General features: G+C 39.7%; 1 protein-coding gene across 1 annotated transcript in view; it reads left to right on the plus strand.

The window, feature by feature from the left end:
• LOC122813857 (zinc finger protein 883-like) overlaps positions 1-17925 on the plus strand; it is a 270161-nt gene that overhangs the window by 133741 nt on the left and 118495 nt on the right. Inside the window, exon 4 of the mRNA XM_044086396.1 lies at positions 743-862. Coding sequence (XP_043942331.1) covers positions 743-862 — 120 coding nt within the window. The remainder of the gene's footprint in view (positions 1-742; positions 863-17925) is intronic.

Genomic DNA, 17925 nt, shown 5'->3' on the forward strand with positions numbered 1-17925 from the left:
AAGCAAAATAATAGTATAGTTTTATTTATTACTCAGTTTCACCCATTCCACTGTTTCCTGAATGTTCTAGTAAGAAACCTTGCTTAGCCATGGCATCCGCATTTTAATTTTACACACACACACACACACACACACACACACACACACACACACACACACACACACACACACACACACACACACACCTCTTTTCTTAATCACTTCTTACCTAAGTTTAACTGTTTTATTCCTCAAATGTAATTTTTCCTGCAAATGTCACTAACCTGTAATCTGCCTTGCTTGTTCTCTTCAAGACCTCTCATTCCTCCTTTTCAGCTCCAACCCTCTGACAAGCTTATCTGTTTACCTTTATCAGTATCTGTTGCTTTCTTAGTGGTAATTACATGACTAAGCTTTGTTTTTCTGTTGCATGTCTCCTCTATTTGTCTTCCTGGTAAACTTGGCGCACACGGGGTCCATTTCTTACAGTGTCCATCATGAATTTGTAAAGAGTAATGACAGGTGTATGTGTTTCTACTGCTGATCTGCTCACCAGTCTCTAAACTTCATACTGTTCTGATTTATCTTCAGCATTGGTCAGAATTAATGTGGTTAAATAATTGTATGTTGTCATGTTTTCAGTATGTAGCATATTTTTTGTGAAATCGTTAACATCATTTCTGTGTTGTAAATGGGCTTTGACTATGTGGACATCTTGGGTAAAAACTGAAATATTTATGTTTATCTTTATTTTCATAAACAGGATACAGAATCCCTAAAAAGAAGTTATTACTGTTATTAAAAACAGATGAGCTACCAGAAGGTGATGTGGAGGGGGAAAATAGCAGAGAACAGAAGGATAGTATTGAAGGTAATCTTCATGGTAAGTAAACAGTTTACTACCAATTGTACCTCTTCATACAATTTTTTTTTCTTACTGACGTTAATAATGTAATAGAAAACTAGAAGTATGTATAGAACCGGGGGACTGTTTTGCAACACAGCAAGAAAGTAATGATAACTCATTCATGCGTAGTGGCAATGTAGTGTCACACCTCCTTCTACCTAAGGGTTTCCCGGCTTTGGTCTGCTGAGCTTTTTAGTGAAAATGCAGAAAGAACCTATGGAAACAGCATACAAACTACAGAAAAAGGAACTACCTGCTCAACATCACAAGTGAATGCAGATGTGGGGTGCTGTTTTTGCACCCTCAGTACACAACCAGGAGTGGGTCTAGATCATATCATTGAAGACACAAATAGTCATCACTCAGAAAATCAACCACACAACATTGAAGCTGCAAAACAGAAAAATGCTGCTGTAGTTGTATGTCTGAGAAGTACAGCAGGGTTCGGGGTTTTGCCCTTTCCTGGCTGTACTTTGCTCTCTGAGTTGGCATATATTATTAACAGTGGGTGTGGGGGTGCAGTGGTGATTGCCTCTTGCAAATAAAGATGTTTTAGACATGTTTTGTTGGCCGTGAAATCTTTTGCAGCTTCGATGTTGTGGGGCTGATGTTCAGAGTGTTGAGTATTTGTGCATTCAGTAATATGATACAACTCCTCAGGAACTAACCATGGATGCATCAGATAAAGCTTGTGATGCACAAACCTGCATCCTGAGGTGAAGATTCTGTGGAACCCTAAATCAATGAAGCAGTATATCAGTATCAAAGAATTATCAGCTGTGACTTTAGCCATCGAGACTTCCAAACCAGTTTGGAAACCAGTGGTCCTGCACTTAACCACAAACAGCATCTCATAGATTCATAAGTTAGTACTAGGATAACTGCCCTTGTGGGTCATTTTAAGCATAGCCAATTACCCCATGGGAGAATCAAACCCTGCTCCTTGTGTTTGTAAGGCAACACCTTAAACATTAGGCCATTGTAGTACATAAATTAGGTGGAGGACACATTCTTCTCCATCTGCAGACTAGTCATGCAAGCCTGATTCTTGCTTTGAATTCGAGAGTGGTTCTTTGGGCCTCATATATTCCCTTGGAACTCAACCAGAGAGCATGTTTCTGTGATGCAGTCAAGTTATTGTATCCTAGGTCGGATACAGCCCATATAGCCAAAAGACTACTGCAGCAGTGAGAAATTCAAACATCTACTGTTATGGTAAGTGTAACTTGCACAACTGTACTTTATTTCCTTATGCATGGAAACTGGATCTAAACTCCTTACTGCTACAAATCCAGTTCCTTCAGATATATGTGGAAGAGCCTTTGATGTGTTTTGAAAGAACATCTATGGTTCTACACCTGCTTTTAAGTTGACTATCTATCAGGTTCACATGACGAAGTACCTGCTCGATTCCTTTACTGAGATGAATAAGGTGCTGGTCAATTTATCTCCTTCAGGGGCTAAGTCGACCCGTCTCTATATGGTGCTGTACCTCAAGCAGCTGTCACTGGTTTATTTATGCATAGATATGTCTGTTTATTGGTTTAGTTATGCATAGATATGTCTGGTCACTGGTTTAGTTATGCATAGATATGTCTGTTTACTGGTTTAATTATGCATAGATATGTCTGGTCATTGGTTTAGTTATGCATAGATATGTCTGGTCACTGGTTTAGTTATGCATAGATATGTCTGGTCACTGGTTTAGTTATGCATAGATATGTCTGTTTACTGGTTTAGTTATGCATAGATATGTCTGGTCACTGGTTTAGTTATGCATAGATATGTCTGGTCACTGGTTTAATTATGCATAGATATGTCTGGTCACTGGTTTAGTTATGCATAGATTTGTCTGGTCACTGGTTTAGTTATGCATAAATATGTCTGGCTTAAGTCTCAGGATTTGCCTGATGATATCAAGGCACAATTCTTTAATTCTCCCTTTGACGAGGATGTACTGTTTGGCACGTCTTCTGGTGTGAATGTCTTGAAAAAGTTTGATACATGTGAACTTCTACAGGGAGTTAAAATGATTTTTCAGTCTTCCACTCCTAAATTTAAACAGGAAGTACCACCAGTCTTGATCCATTCTATAGAAAGCTTTTCGTGTAATCTTAGCAGATTACATGAAAGCAACACTTAAAGTAGTGGCAAGGCAAGTCCAAGAAAAAGAGGTTTGCTGCCCTGAGTCAAAGGCAGGCCTTGAGAAATGCCTGAATTTCTAGTTTTCCTAACCCTCTCCTTACTCTAGCCATCCTCTAAACTTGGAAACCAACCTTTTTCTCTGTATTCCTCTTTGGATCCAGATCACAACATATACTTGGGTATTGGATATAATCCAGAACAGATACAGATAATATTGGGACTACTTTCCTTCAAATTTTTGAGTTCCTTCTCATCCCCATAGTCAGACCCATCTCTTTCCTCCCATCCTTTCTCACACATTATCTTAAGGAATCATATAAACTATACCAGTCCATACAAGGTAAAATTATTTTATTCAAGGATTTTCTTGTCCTCAAAAAGGAGGGCACTTGGAGACAAGTATTAGAATTGTCTTAAACTTTCATTTCAACTTGCATTGCTAAGAATATCCCAGAAAAATTACAAAATGCATCCTTCTTCCCTGAATATGGGAGCACTGATGCTCGTCAAACCTCTCTACTACTTTTAAACATCACACTTACTGCAAATATACTTCAAGATCAAACAAATTTTCTTTGCTTCTTTTTCCGAAAATACCACTCCTTAACCTCAAGACTGTAGAGCTGTAGCCAACTTTTGCTGTTTAATCAAATTTTTGAATAGTAATCTGTAAAAACCTTATAGATCTTTTAAATAAAAATATCTTTCTGTGCAGTCTAGCATGGGTTCTTTTATGGACAGAACACTCGACAACTGCTATTTACTCTCTATCACATATTTTGATGAAATCATTCAAATGATGGCATACATTGCAGAGTAGGATTTCCTGGCTATTGCATTTGGTGTAAAAGTTAAACTGTCCACTAATACCCATAGATCTTTAACAATGTCAGCCACTTGTAAAATCTCACTGCTATTTGAATTTAGATGTCTATTCATTTTACCATATTGTATAAATATTACAATTTCTGAAATTGAATATGTTAATTATTATTTACTTTCCAGTGAAACAAACAACCCAAATAATGCTGCAAAATATTTTTATACTCTAGGCTTGGTAGCATTTACCCTGTTTTTGTTAGGCTGGTCTTACCTATCTCATGGTCAATAATTACATATTACCCTTAGTGAAAATTTGGTAATTTGAGAGAACCCATGCATGGGATAAAGCATTTAATAGTTGCCTGTGTCCATTAGTAGTAAAGTCGACAGTCCTGAAGTAAATTTTCTATTTCCCATCCATAAATCTGGTTTGCGCTTGAATATGGACAAGGACGAGCTTTGTTTTACATGGATGGAGAAACTGTTCCAGAGCAGCGGTATTCTTTGCGATATATATCGACACCTCCAAACTGTTCTGTTGATGTTGTAGAAGAGGTTTTTAGATCCCTAGACTGAGAATTTCTGATGCCATTTGACTTGCTATTGTGCAGTAAATCCGTCAGCAATGGGTCATTAGATGCCTTGTATGCCAGACACAGGTCACCTCTTAATCTGAAGGATACCAAATATAGTGACAGGGTTTTTAGTCTGTCCATGTAGGACATATTGTTTAGGCCTGGTATCCTTTTAGTAAGGTATTTCTGAGGGCATTCTAAGTGTTGCATGTGTCTGAAAAAAAAATGCCAAAGCGGGCATTATACTTAATGGTTGTCATAATGAGGGCTGAGTAAAGGGGGACAACTCTGCTACTGGATAAGTTATGTAGTCTGAACTCTGAATGTTCTGAGCATCAGTAAAGTCTTGGTCCAGTAATAAATGTACAAATTAATATCAGAGTTTTCTAAAGTTTTCAGAATAGGAAATTTGGGATAAACAAACCAAGAAAAAAATGAGAAAAAGAACAAACGCTGTAGAAATAACCAAAAACTGGGAACCTGTAGCCGTAAAAACCAGCACTGAAATAAAATACGTTCAAGGTAACGTTCAGGAAGTTTATTAAAACTAACAACGTTTTCGTCGTTGCAAATGAACAACTTCTTAAGAAACAAAGTAATCGCAACAAGTACTGTCAAATTTAAAAGTTCTGCTCTGTGATTCAAGTTTCTGTGAACCAGTCACCATCAACCCTAATGTTTAATTAATTACTAGTTGTTACATGAAGAATACCAAGGCACAAACAACAAATTAATCTCATAATTTATAAAAACTGTCCAAATAAATATATATATAAACACGTATCCTATAACCTATCAATAAAAAAGATGTTTATGAAGAGCAACAGAAATAAAACTGTATATAGTACTACACAGATTTTGCATTAATGCTTATAAACAATCTAGTTTCTAACCCTCCTCTACACCCGTTGCTTTGTTTATTTGAAAACATTTGTGAGTTAGATATTAGACACATTCCTTTTAAACGGTGACAGGTTAAACGTTTTAACAATGTGAGTCCTGAACAGATTCAAGCCTTGGACTTACTAAGGTCTCAAACAGTGAGATGTATCAAGCCAGACAAAGGTGGAGGTCTAGTGATTTTTGATACTAGTGACTATAACAAAAAGATGGAATTCGTTCTCTGTAGTCCAGCTTACTCTAAAGTCTCGCTTAATGAGTATAATATTGCTCAAGCTAGAGTTAAAGGATACTTCAGAGATTTATTTATTGAAGGAAGAATTAACATTGATATGTTTAATTACATAAACATTCCATTTCCTAAACTTCCTATTATGTTTGGAATTCCGAAAATTCACAAAGACCTCTCTAATCCACCAATGAGACCTTTAATTGATGGTAGAGCGTCACTAACTTATCCATGTGCTAAAGTTGTCGATTACATCTTGCAGAAATACTTGAAAAAAATCTCTCAAGTCTGTAAAGACTCTTGGTCATTTTTGGCCAAATTGAACGAGTTAACTATAGATGCCCAAGACAACTTTTTGACAATAGATGTAGTGGACCTTTATACATCTATACCACATATGGAAGCTGTTGAATCGACAGCGTTGATCTTGAAAGAAAATTATACCCCAATAGACGAAATAGATTTAGTTATTGAACTAATTGATATCATCTTAACTAACAACTTCTTTATTTTCAATGGTCAACATTATTTACAAAAACATGGTGTAGCTATGGGCTCACCATGCAGAGCAAGCTTGGCCAATATTTTCGTAGCCTGCTGGGAGAAAACTTTCATCTTTGACTTACCAGACAAGAGAAGCCTAATTAGATACTATACTAGGTTTCTCGACGATATATTTATTATTTTTAAAGGTGACCAAGTAGGGGCTAGAAACTTTGTGGACTATTTGAATACTACCACATCTTTCTTTAAATTTACCTATAAATTTGACACAATGAGTATTGATTATTTAGATGTGAAATTGACAAAAAACTTAGACCAAAATTATTTGTGTTCTAACATTTATAGAAAACCTACTTATTGTAATTCGTATCTACACTTTTCTAGTGCGCATCCATTCAAGCAGAAACACTCCATCGTCAAAGGTCAGTTAGTTAGAGCAGTTAGACTATGCTCTTTAGAAACTGATTTTGTTAAGAAATGTGATAATCTAACTAACATGTTTGTAAATAGAGGTTATCCTAAAAACTAATCTATGAACTGGTAATAGAAGTTAAGAATAAGCGGACAACAGGTGTTTTTAAGGCTATTTTACATGACAAAAAGTTTGCTAGTATACAAGATAGTAGTATAACAGCTGATTGTCAGGTTGAGTACCGTCAGTTTTACTGGAACCTGCATTGTACCTCTAGAACATAAGACCAAGACTTCCTTTTCACAGAAGTCAAATTTCATTACGGTCTTCAACAAAGACAGCGAACAGGTACAATTTATTTTACATAAGAATTGGCAGCTCCTCAGTAAGGACAACTTACTATTTGATAGGACTGGTTCTAACTTTTCTACTATATATAAGAGAGGCACCAATTTAAAGAACTTATTGGAAACTAAGATACTGAAATTCAATAACAAAACTAAAGGTTGTTTTCAATGTGGTGTTTGTAAATTGTGTAAAAATGTAAAACCTACAAACTCATTCCAGATTGCCAACAAAAAATTTTTTATTCAACATAGATTAGATTGTAACTCTAAAAGCATTGTCTGTTTAGCCTTGTGTAACTTCTGCCCTGCGTTTTACATCAGAAAAAACGATCGTAAATTCAAGGACAGAATATACGAACACACTTGTGCTATTGCTAAAGGTAAAAGAGACAATGCTTTAGCTAAACACATTAGCGTTAAACCTGACCATTCCTTTTCCTTTGTGGCAATTGATCAAATTTTAGACAACACTAGCGGTGGCCCCACATCATTATTACTTGAATGCCGTGAACTTGAATGGCAATTACATCTTAATGCATTTTCTTATCCAGGTCTTAACGACAACTGTAATATTTCATGTTGTCTAAAATTGAAAAGTTACCTTATATATTGATCCTACTAGATTGTTTATAAGCATTAATGCAAAATCCGTGTAGTACTATATACAGTTTTATTTCTGTTGCTCTTCATAAACATCTTTTTTATTGATAATTTTATACGATACGTGTTTATATATATATATATATATTTATTTGGACAGTTTTTATAAATTATGAGATTAATTTGTTGTTTGCGCCTTGGTATTCTTCATGTAACAACTAGTAATTAATTAAACATTAGGGTTGATGGTGATTGGTTCACAGAAACTTGAATCACAGAGCAGAATTTTTAAATTTGACAGTACTTGTTGCGATTACTTTGTTTCTGAAGAAGTTGTTCATTTGCAACGATGAAAACGTTAGTTTTAATAAACTTCCTGAACGTTACCTTGAACGTATTTTATTTCAGTGCTGGTTTTTACGGCTACAGGTTCCCAGTTTTTGGTTATTTCTACAAATTTGGGATAAAGTCAGAACATTTTGAGAGGTCTGGAAATATTAGATTCCCTGGTGGATTTTCATACAATACATGATTAACATTTTTATTAAAATTCAGTAAGATGGTTTCACAAGGTCTGCCAGTAGTAAAAGCCGTGTTAGTCGAGATCAAAGCCTATGTGTAAATCTAATTATAGTACTAATGCCCCCATGAAGCTCTTTCCTGTATTGCAAGTAAGGCTAATAGGCTTATGGACATCTACAATGTTGATATTACTTCCCTTTGGAATGGTGCAGTTAGTGATTCTCTTCATACATCGGGGACATAGCAGTGAAATAATGATTTGAAATAAGTGTATGCAGATAATGGGCGGCCACGGTGATGCAGTGGTTAGTATTGCCGCCTCACAGCAAGAGGTTCTCCGGTTCGATTCTCGGCTGGGGTGCCTTCTGTGAGGAGTCTGCATGTCCTCCCTATGGTCGCGTGGGTTTCCTCCAGGTGCTCCGCTTTCCTCCCACATCCCAAAGACATGCTGTAGATGGATTGGACACTCTAAATTGGCCCTAGGTGTGAGTGTGTGCATGTGTGTGCCTTCTGTGGAAAGTTGGGTGCTGGGCTGGCAACTCGACAATGTAAAACTCCACTGCCAATCATGAGCAGACAGGTGATCTGTTGTGGCGACCCCTAACCAGGAAAAGCCGAAAGAAGAAGAAGAAGAAAGTGTATGTAGATAGAGCTATTTTTCTTGTGTATAAAGAAGTAGTTTAACCCACCAGGTTCAGCTGCTAAATTTGATCTGTTTGATTTAATGCCTGAGATACCATTTCTTCCAATATCAGTGGACTTTAATGTTGATCAGATAGTACAGACAGAGGGGCACCATATTATCTGTTTTCAATCAACTAAAGGAAAAATAAACTTTAACATAGTAAATCTACTTTCTCCCTTTCATCTGACAGAATGGTATTATCAGTCTTTGCAATGAGATTTTTATTCATATTCTAAGAACTTCTTAATTTTTTAAACAGTTGTATGCTGTTTGTAAGTGTAATTATTGGCTTCATAGTTAGCTTTAGCAAGTTGTATTTCTCCCACAGTAAACATATCTGTTTCTAATCTGTCTGTGTATATATCTTATTCAATAAAATGTTCTTAACAGTTTTTCAGTAGTGATGCTTTAACAACTTTTGCATTCTTTTAGTACACCATTCAGGGCTTATTTTCTCTGGGGCATTTCCTTTGCAGCATTGTACTTCTTGGCAAAACGTCCCAATGAAATATTATTGACTTGTGGATCATGTCACTAGTCTCTCAGTAATACTTCAATATTTGATGTAATCAGCTGAACAAATATTTTTGTACAATTTTGCTGAAGACTAACTTTCCCTTTTATTGTCCGTTATTTCCCAGATAACACTGAAATAGTATGGATTATTAAGCTCTAGACAAATTTCAGTATATCTCAATGTGAGGCATTCCCTAGCCCATACAATATTCAGTATGTATTATTTAGATTGGCTTGTTGATCTACTCTGCAATGGTAACTGGGAATCAAAGTCTGGATCAAAAATGTTACCTTAAGAGCCTGATGTCTTCCAGTATTTCGGGAAAATTTAATTCTGCAGCCAGTAAAGCTACCATACTGTTAAAGTGATTACAGATTTACAAGTAATCTTTTTATTATCGTATTTTGATAACTTCAAGTTGTTGTGGAAACCACCAATTTGTAGAGATAGCTGACCAGTAACATTAACATTAACATGAACAATTTCTGTGTTTTGGTTGTTTGTGTAGATACTCGCACTAGAGTGTTTCATGCTGTAAAGTCATGGTGGATTGCATATGGCTGAACCACATTTCAGTTTTGTAATTTCCAGTATAAGCTCTACACTGACGTTCTAAGAATTTCTTTTTGAGGCTGCTAACAAAAAAAAAAAATCTTAAGCACAATTTTCCATTATAAAAGATCCAGAATTAGCAGATGTTGGATGTTGCTATTTCACTTATGCGCGCTGCACCATAACTTTATTACCCTGATAGCCCATCCATGTGACACAGTGGTGAGGACAGGGCACAGCTGTTATCATGCACATCTGTCATCATGCACAGATGGGTAGACAAAGTGTTAGGGATCAACAAAAGCGTGACTAAGGATGTGGAACTGATCGGGTAAGTGACATGGCTGGGTGATTGAAGGAGCTGGGTTTACTGTACAGGGAGGGGGTGGATGCCCAGATTTAGTGGATACTTGCTCAGTATGAGATACGGGCTGGCACAGCTCCTGCATTGTGGTTGTACTGCATGAATGTGACTCTGACAGGTGCTGTGGAAACTCAGGTGGCAATAGCACAGATCATGAACATCCCCAGCAATGCGTACATTCTCACTGAGGAATAGTGGACATCAGCACCCACTGGCAAGGACAAAAGTAAACTGAGAACACAAGTCCTTGGTTCTGCCATGGGCATGACTGCCATGAAGGCTGTGTCTGCACAGGTGGCCATGCCATCCCATACTAGTCCCACCACCGGTGGATATCATGGAGATGATAGCAGTACATGAACTTGAACTACTTGGCTTGTGCCAACAGTAGAGACAGATGCCAATTGCCTCTGGAGCATAGGAGCAGCTGGCTTCACAGAGACAGTGGAGGCACTCAGGAGCCTGTAGAAAATGGCAATCAATTGAGTCCGGTATTTCACACCATCATATACCTTTTCATGCATGTCATATAGTACACCTATCATTTCTGCCATGATGCTGGTGGCATCTACCTATGGCTGGATGACTGCCCTGCTCTGTTATGTTATACCCATTGTGACACCTAGTTAGAGAGTTGAGTGGAAGCCATGATGTTAATTGCCACTGGCATGCCACTCCCAGCCACTATGCTTTGTGGTGGCATCACTGCCCATTACTTGTTCTTGAGAAGTCAGTGACAGTGCTCTTTGTGTAGGGGTGCTGGGCATAACCTGTCCTTCCATGGGCTCTGGAGAGGTGGGTTGGGTTCCACAGGCTGTACCACTAAATGTGGATGGTATTCTGCTTGCAACATTTACCACTTCTGACAGTGGCACTGTGCCCTCTGATTGGACTTCAGTTAGGCTGCCACCATGATTGGACTTCAGTTAGGCTGCCACCATTGTCAGTTTCTGGTACAGCAGTGACATTAAGTATACCCTGCTCCACAGTGAAGAACCCTGTAGCCATAACACCTGTGAAGGCAGACAGGTAAACACAGATATGCAACATTGCTAACATGTGACGTTCCACTCCCCAGTGCTGCAGTTACAGTACAGATAACAGTGTGTGCACAAAATGTGAACAAGTGTGCCTTGTTTTGTATACCTTTGTGCCTTTAGAGGAGCTGTGGTGGTTTTAAACATCCCTGAGCTCATTGCACTGACATGACACTAAAATGTGTATTAGTGACTGTAGGGAAATACCAAGCAGGTGCATCTTTAACACAGATATGCAAATCAGAGGGTAAAAAGGTCACACAACAACCATTCAGTAAAACCTGCAAGAAAGACTCAAACAAGCTAGAGTCTTCACTGTAAACCTTCTGTAGTGGAGGCCAACTTGGATAAATGCAAATAAACCTTTGAGAACGTATCAGTGTTTTAGCTACATGGCTACTGAATGCCAATTAGTTTTTACTTTTCAAGTAGTTTTGGGAACATTGAGACCAATAAAGCCGAACCCCAATAGCTGTAGACATGCCATGTCCTCGCCTTTTTCCTAACGTGATCAGTATAACATAAGTGGAATGTTTGGATGTACTGAAGCCATATAGCTGGCACAGTATTTTGTTTTGGGGTCATTTGCATATATCCAGTGAGCCTCCACTACAAGAAGTTAAGACTCTAGTTTGGATGCATCTTTCTTATAGTTGTTACCTAATGTAGACATGGGGATGGTGTATCCATTTCAGTTTCCACATCCAGGCATCTACCATGTATCCGGTTTCTTTCATTCTTCCCACCCAAGGATGCTAGGAACGTCTGTGTGGAAGTGCGGGTGCTCTGTGATGGTCATCCTATCCATGCAGTGGCATGGACTTTTATGCTGCCAAGCTGAGTCAGATCCCCTTCAAAACATCTAAAGTTCATAACACTGAGACCTTAACATCTAAAACTCATAACATCGAAATTCTGCATCACAACTTCAACATCTACAAATCACATGTAAATAACACCCCCTCCACCTAAAGGAACACCAAAGTACTAAACACACTTTGTACTATGTTCTGCCCTGTACCCCCCCATATGGGGGGCTGTGCCCCCCCTGTAGATTAAATATACCAACTCCGAGATTGCACTACAGTGGGGAAAAAGTTAATTTCCTAATGCCACTGTAATGCGATCTCAGAGTTGGTATATTTAATTTACGGGGGGGGGGTGAGCCCCCCACATGGGGGTGCAGGGGGGGCTTGCTCCCCTGAAGAAACGTAGTACAAAGTGTGTTTACTACTTTAGTGGTGTTTTAGGTAGAGGGGATGTTATTTACATGTGATTTGTAGGTTTTGAAGTTGTGAAGCAATGTTTCAATGTTATGAAATTCGATGTTACGAGTTTTAGATGGTATGGGTTTTAGATGTTATGGTCTCAATGTTCTGAGCTTAGATGTTATGACCATTCAGTGTTTTGAAGGGGATCCGCTGAGTCGTATCAGTGAATCTGCAGTGGGTCTGTTGGGCTGAGCTGTTATGGCCCTCAACTTCTTTAACAACTGCAAACAGCTCACACCGCACATGTTCCTTCAAGGCTCGGTTAGTCTTGTCTGTGCTCAGAATCCACTGTCTGTGCTTGTATAGAGTGGCAGTAACAGTTCAGTGTCTGCCTGTGAGAACTTGCATGTAAATGCTGACATATACCTATCGTCAGTGAGCTGTGAGCAAGCAGAAGAATGTGCAGCACCCTCTGTACCCGTCCTACCCCACCGTAGCAACAGCAGCCCCAGAATTATGCCTGTTTACCCTACAGGTCTCTTCCCCATAGAGGTCCAGTAGGACAGCATGGTGATGGACCATGTTCTGACATGCAACCTGTCATCAGCCTACACTGACCTGTGTCTAGTGAAACACAGACATGTGCCCCACTTACTCCTTCCTTCACTGTATTGATTATCCTATGTATCTCATCCACCCCACCCTTTTCACAATGTATCTTGACCCATTGATGCAAGGGTTGTTAATTGCATCACATATTCTATCTCAGCTACCTACAAGGGACTTAGTCTGCCTCACAAAGTCCATCAGCCATACATTTGGTTGGCTATTGATGCCTATACCTGTTTCCATTGTCTTCTCCTTCATCATTTTAACCCTTCCTGTGCTCAGCAATTTGCTTTGAATCACCCCCAATAAAATATCATAGACATTTAAATTCACCCTGTTCACCTGCAACTGGCCTGTGCACCCAGACATCTCATCTGCTATGATTTAACCATAATGCTGTGGGTTTGACCCCAAGATTTAGCATTGTTCGTAGTAGACTTAGTGATTTCCTTCTTAAGTCAGTTCTGGTTATGGAGCCATGCCTTGTTAAATAAATAAGCTAAGGCCCATATGCAGACATTTCCTGTCACTTATTATATAGGGTGTATTGTAAGAAGAACTTATAATGTGAAAAATAACCACGTGTTTCTCTTTCTGACTCTGCAATGATAGTTAATGCTCAGTGTTTGCGAGGTATGAGAAGAGGTACAGCACATCCATATTCCATAGGCTTGTGCAATTATTTAATGCAGTTATCTGTCACAACCCTCCTTGTGTTCCCCATTCCCATTAGCAAGTTGGTTTGGACCACCCCCACCACCCACATTAAAAATAAATGCACGCATCCAGTCATACTCCCTATCTGCTTTTGGCATGTATTCCCTTATCATAGCAGATATACTAGACTTCTGTACACTGTAGAACTACTTAATTATTTAATGCAGAAATCCATCCATTTGTCAGTAAGTTGTTGTTGAGCAACCACTCCCCATAAAACACTTTACAAAATTCTGTCACCTTCCTGAACTGGTATAGGTCTGTGTACCCTTACCACAGCAGATGTCAAACGGTTCTTCACTTTGTAGATAAAAGTAATGATTTTATTCAACATCCATTCGCTATACCGAAGACGATTAGGTAACATGATGAGCACTTCAGTGGTGGCAGTTGTTTATATTGTGTTATTTTAGGGCTTGTAGCACAGAAGCTATAGTAGTGAGACAACATAGTTTAAATATCTCTGAGATGTGCTGACTGAAACCACTGTTGCATTATTCTTAACTGATGGGTTATCACTGCTGACATCCAGCCATGGTACCAAAGCTTTACCTTCCCAAGATCATGTGTCCAACATTTGACCTAGTTTGCAAGTGTTGTGGTATGCAGGCAGATGTACAAGCGTAATTCCTCAGACTATCTTGCCGCCAGCCTGAATGCAGGATCACATATCTGTTGGAATGATTATCATTATGTAGTTGTTACCGTTGCTTCAAATTAGCAGGTAAGTGCCTCACTGGGGAACCTTCCTTTACCTTTTTAAACTGTCTTGCCTTATTGGTATTAGATGTCAACTAGTAAGGGTAAGTGTGAGTGCAGTAAGCGATCCCTTACAAAGAATTGCATACCCAGTGCCTTTTTTGTTTAGGAGTAGAACATGGCTACAAGGACTGTTCCATTTGTCAGTGTTTTGTACCTAAGACTTTGCAGTCCCATTTGTTCTCACTTCACACTTTTTTTGCGACCCAGCATCTGAGCTTGCTTGGCCTACTCCAAGATGTCAGATTTAGCTTCCTCAGATGTGCCTCCACCCCTTAAGAAAAAGCTTAAAAGGCCTAGGCTAGAAGCTCAGTCAGCTCTTTCTGATTTCAGTATACACACTGAGGTTTCAGAACCCATTCACCTGCCTACTTCTCTCAAGTGAACTTTCATAAATGCTTTCAAATGATAAGGACTCCATTTTGCCGTACTTTCCAGCAGAAGAAACATCTTTTGGAGAGACAGTTTTGAATATGAAGCATTTTGTGTGGAAGTCTAAGCAGATCTTAGAGGTGCAAAAAAAAATACTATAACCCCTTGGAAATGGGCACTCCAACCCCTTGCCCAGTTCCCCCAGATGTTCATCGTGCATACAGCTGAAGTCATTACAGATGGGTTCTCCTAGCGTCCGGCCAGTTGTTGTCTTCTTTCCTGCGTCAGCAGTCGACAGGGTATATAAGACACAGCCGACGCCATTTTCTTCAGTCTTTAAACTTTTCTTGCCTCAGACCGATGTCAGACAAAGTTAACAATTGTATTTCTTGTGGGAAGCAAATACCGTAAGGATTTCCATTCCCTCTGTATACCTTGTTTAGGCCCAGACCACATCTTGGGCTGTCGCTTTTGTGCTACTTTTAATAAACATGATTATGCCGCTACGGAGTTCGCCCAGCACTAAGGCGTTTGTGGGAGTAAGCCCACACTTTTTGGTAAAGCTTTTAACTATAAAATGTCGTTGGAGACTCCGACTACTGTTTTGTCCAAAAGCGCAAGGACAAAACACAGCGAGGTCCGGCGTCTCTACCGACCACGCCAAAAAAAGGCTACACCGTGGTCCGGTTCTCAGTGAGGTGCCTACCGACGACACTTCTCTGGCGGTGTCCTCTGTAACCGAGACCGCAGGTTCCTCGGCCCACACCCTGACTACGCCACTGTGAGTGTTGAGCCTCTTAATGTGGACAGGTCTACTTCCACCCTTGGTGTCTTCAGACCTTCTTCTTCCTTTTCCATCAAGGCCTTTACTAAGTCTAAATCAGCCATGCACTCCCAGAGGCCTGTTGCACAGGGCCCATCTCCAGACCCCATGCCTAAAAAGCAGATGCTCAAAATGGCTGAGGATTTAATTACTTTTATCAGGGGTTCCCAACCCCCACCGGACAAGAGACCCAGAGTGGAGGAAGAATCTCCCTCTTCTGACCAGGGCTCCATTATTTCAGAACATTCTGATGAAGAGTTTGAAGATTCTGATGCAGAACAGTCCATTCCTTCTGTATCCCCCAGAGGATTTCTCATCGGGAAACCTTGCATACCTTGAGGGAACACTTCCATTGGGAAGGCCAAGATTTTTCAGATTCCAAGAAAAGGCTTAGGGAATTTCTTCTGCTACCTCAGCACAGACCTCTGGCGATACCTCCTGTCTTGGACATACTTGATGATGTTTATTCGAGGCTTGCCTTAATCCGGATTCCTGCCTCCAGCCCCAGTCAAGCCTGATAGGTACTACAGAGTTCCTAACTCACACCAATTTCTTTACAAAGCCATAATGCTGACCCAGAAACCATTTCTCAGTGCCCCAAGGGAATGAAGGCCTCTACTGCTAAGAATCCATTACCTTCGAAGAGAGTCTAGATCCTTAGAAAGGTGGGGCCACCCTAGCCATGAGGGCCTTAAATTGTCAGTTCCATATGCTTAAATATCAGCAGTTTCTGTTATCACAATTAAAGAATAAAATGTCACAACCTGAACAACCAGATCTGAAGGAGTTGCAGGATATGATGCATAGTGCAGAACAAGTGGGTAAGCACACCTTACAATGTGGTTATGATGCTCTAGCGGCCTCAAGTAGAGCTGCTGTTACAGGATCAGTCATTCGTAGACATGCCTGGCTTAGGGAACAAACCTTGCCTGATCATGCCAAAGCTAAATTACTAGATGCTCCTTTACAAAAGGATGTATTATTTGGTACTAATGCTGAGGCGATACTAAGGAAAATGGAAGAAAAAGCTAAATCTATGCAAACTGTTAAAGCTTTTCTACAGGTACAACCACCACGTTTTAGTAGAAATTGGCCTTCAAAAAACTGGTCCTTTCCAGCCACGGACAAGCCCCAAAGAGGTAGATACAGGCACACAAGGGGCAGAGGACAATCTCAAGGATCATATAGAGGCAGACAATGGCAATCTCCAGCATCAAGAGGTGGCGAAGACAGTGCACAGCAATACAGGAAACAAACCCAATGACTTTCCCCTTTGCATGCCAAGCAAGGCTCAAGTGGCAGCACCCTTGGGAGGAAAGCTGGCATTATTTTCAAAAAATTGGCATACTGTCACAAAAGACAAATGGATCCTGGACATTATAAACAGAGGCTACAGATTTCATTTTCACACTCTTCCAAAAATGAGAGGTATGCCCCTGCCACACAATCAAAGGGCAGAGGCTCAAATACAAATTTCAAAGCTCATGGACATGAAAGCTGTTCAAGAGGTACCTACTCACGAACAAGGTCAAGGTTTTTATTCCAGACTATTCCTGGTACCAAGGAAGGGAACCGATTGGAGACCCATTTTGGACTTATCCATCCTAAACACATTTCTACCAAAATTCAAGATGGTCACCTTACAGCAGCTTCTTCCCATGCTGGGCAAGGGGTCTTGGCTGGTAACATTGGACCTCAAGGAGGCATACCTGCATGTCCCAATCAGACAAAGCTGCAGAAGATACCTCAGATTTCTTGCAGGTTCAATCCACTATCAATTCTCTGCATTGCCCTTTGGCTTATCTAGTATTCACGAAATGCCTGGCATCAGTAATTGCCTACTGCAGACTTCAAGGGATACAAATATACCCTTATTTGGGCGACTGCCTGATCCAAGCGGACAGCAAACACATACTTCTGGAACATCTGGCTTATGTAACACAGTTATTGAATTCTCTGGGATACACAGTCAGCAAAGAGAAATCCAGGCTAACACCATCTCAGAAAATAATTTTTCTGGGTGCCAACTTGGACACAAACACCCAGATGGCCTATCTTACGCCAGAAAAACAGGGGCAACTAACTCAGTACTTCAAGATACTAGCAAATTGTACCAGGCTAACTGCAAGGAAAATCCTGCAGGCTCTGGGATTCATGGCATCTTGCATTCTTCTAATCCCATGTGCAAAGTTGCATATGAGGAAACTTCAATGGTACCTAAAAAACCTATGGTCTCAACACAGCCACAGTTTGGAAACAATAATACCACTAATTCCATGTTTGCAAAAGGAATTTCTATGGTGGGCTCAAGCATGCCAAACAAATGCAGGTCTACCA

The sequence above is a fragment of the Protopterus annectens genome, chromosome 10.part0 (assembly GCF_019279795.1).
Source record: "Protopterus annectens isolate FY-2018-M chromosome 10.part0, PAN1.0, whole genome shotgun sequence".
Lineage (NCBI taxonomy): Eukaryota > Metazoa > Chordata > Ceratodontiformes > Protopteridae > Protopterus > Protopterus annectens.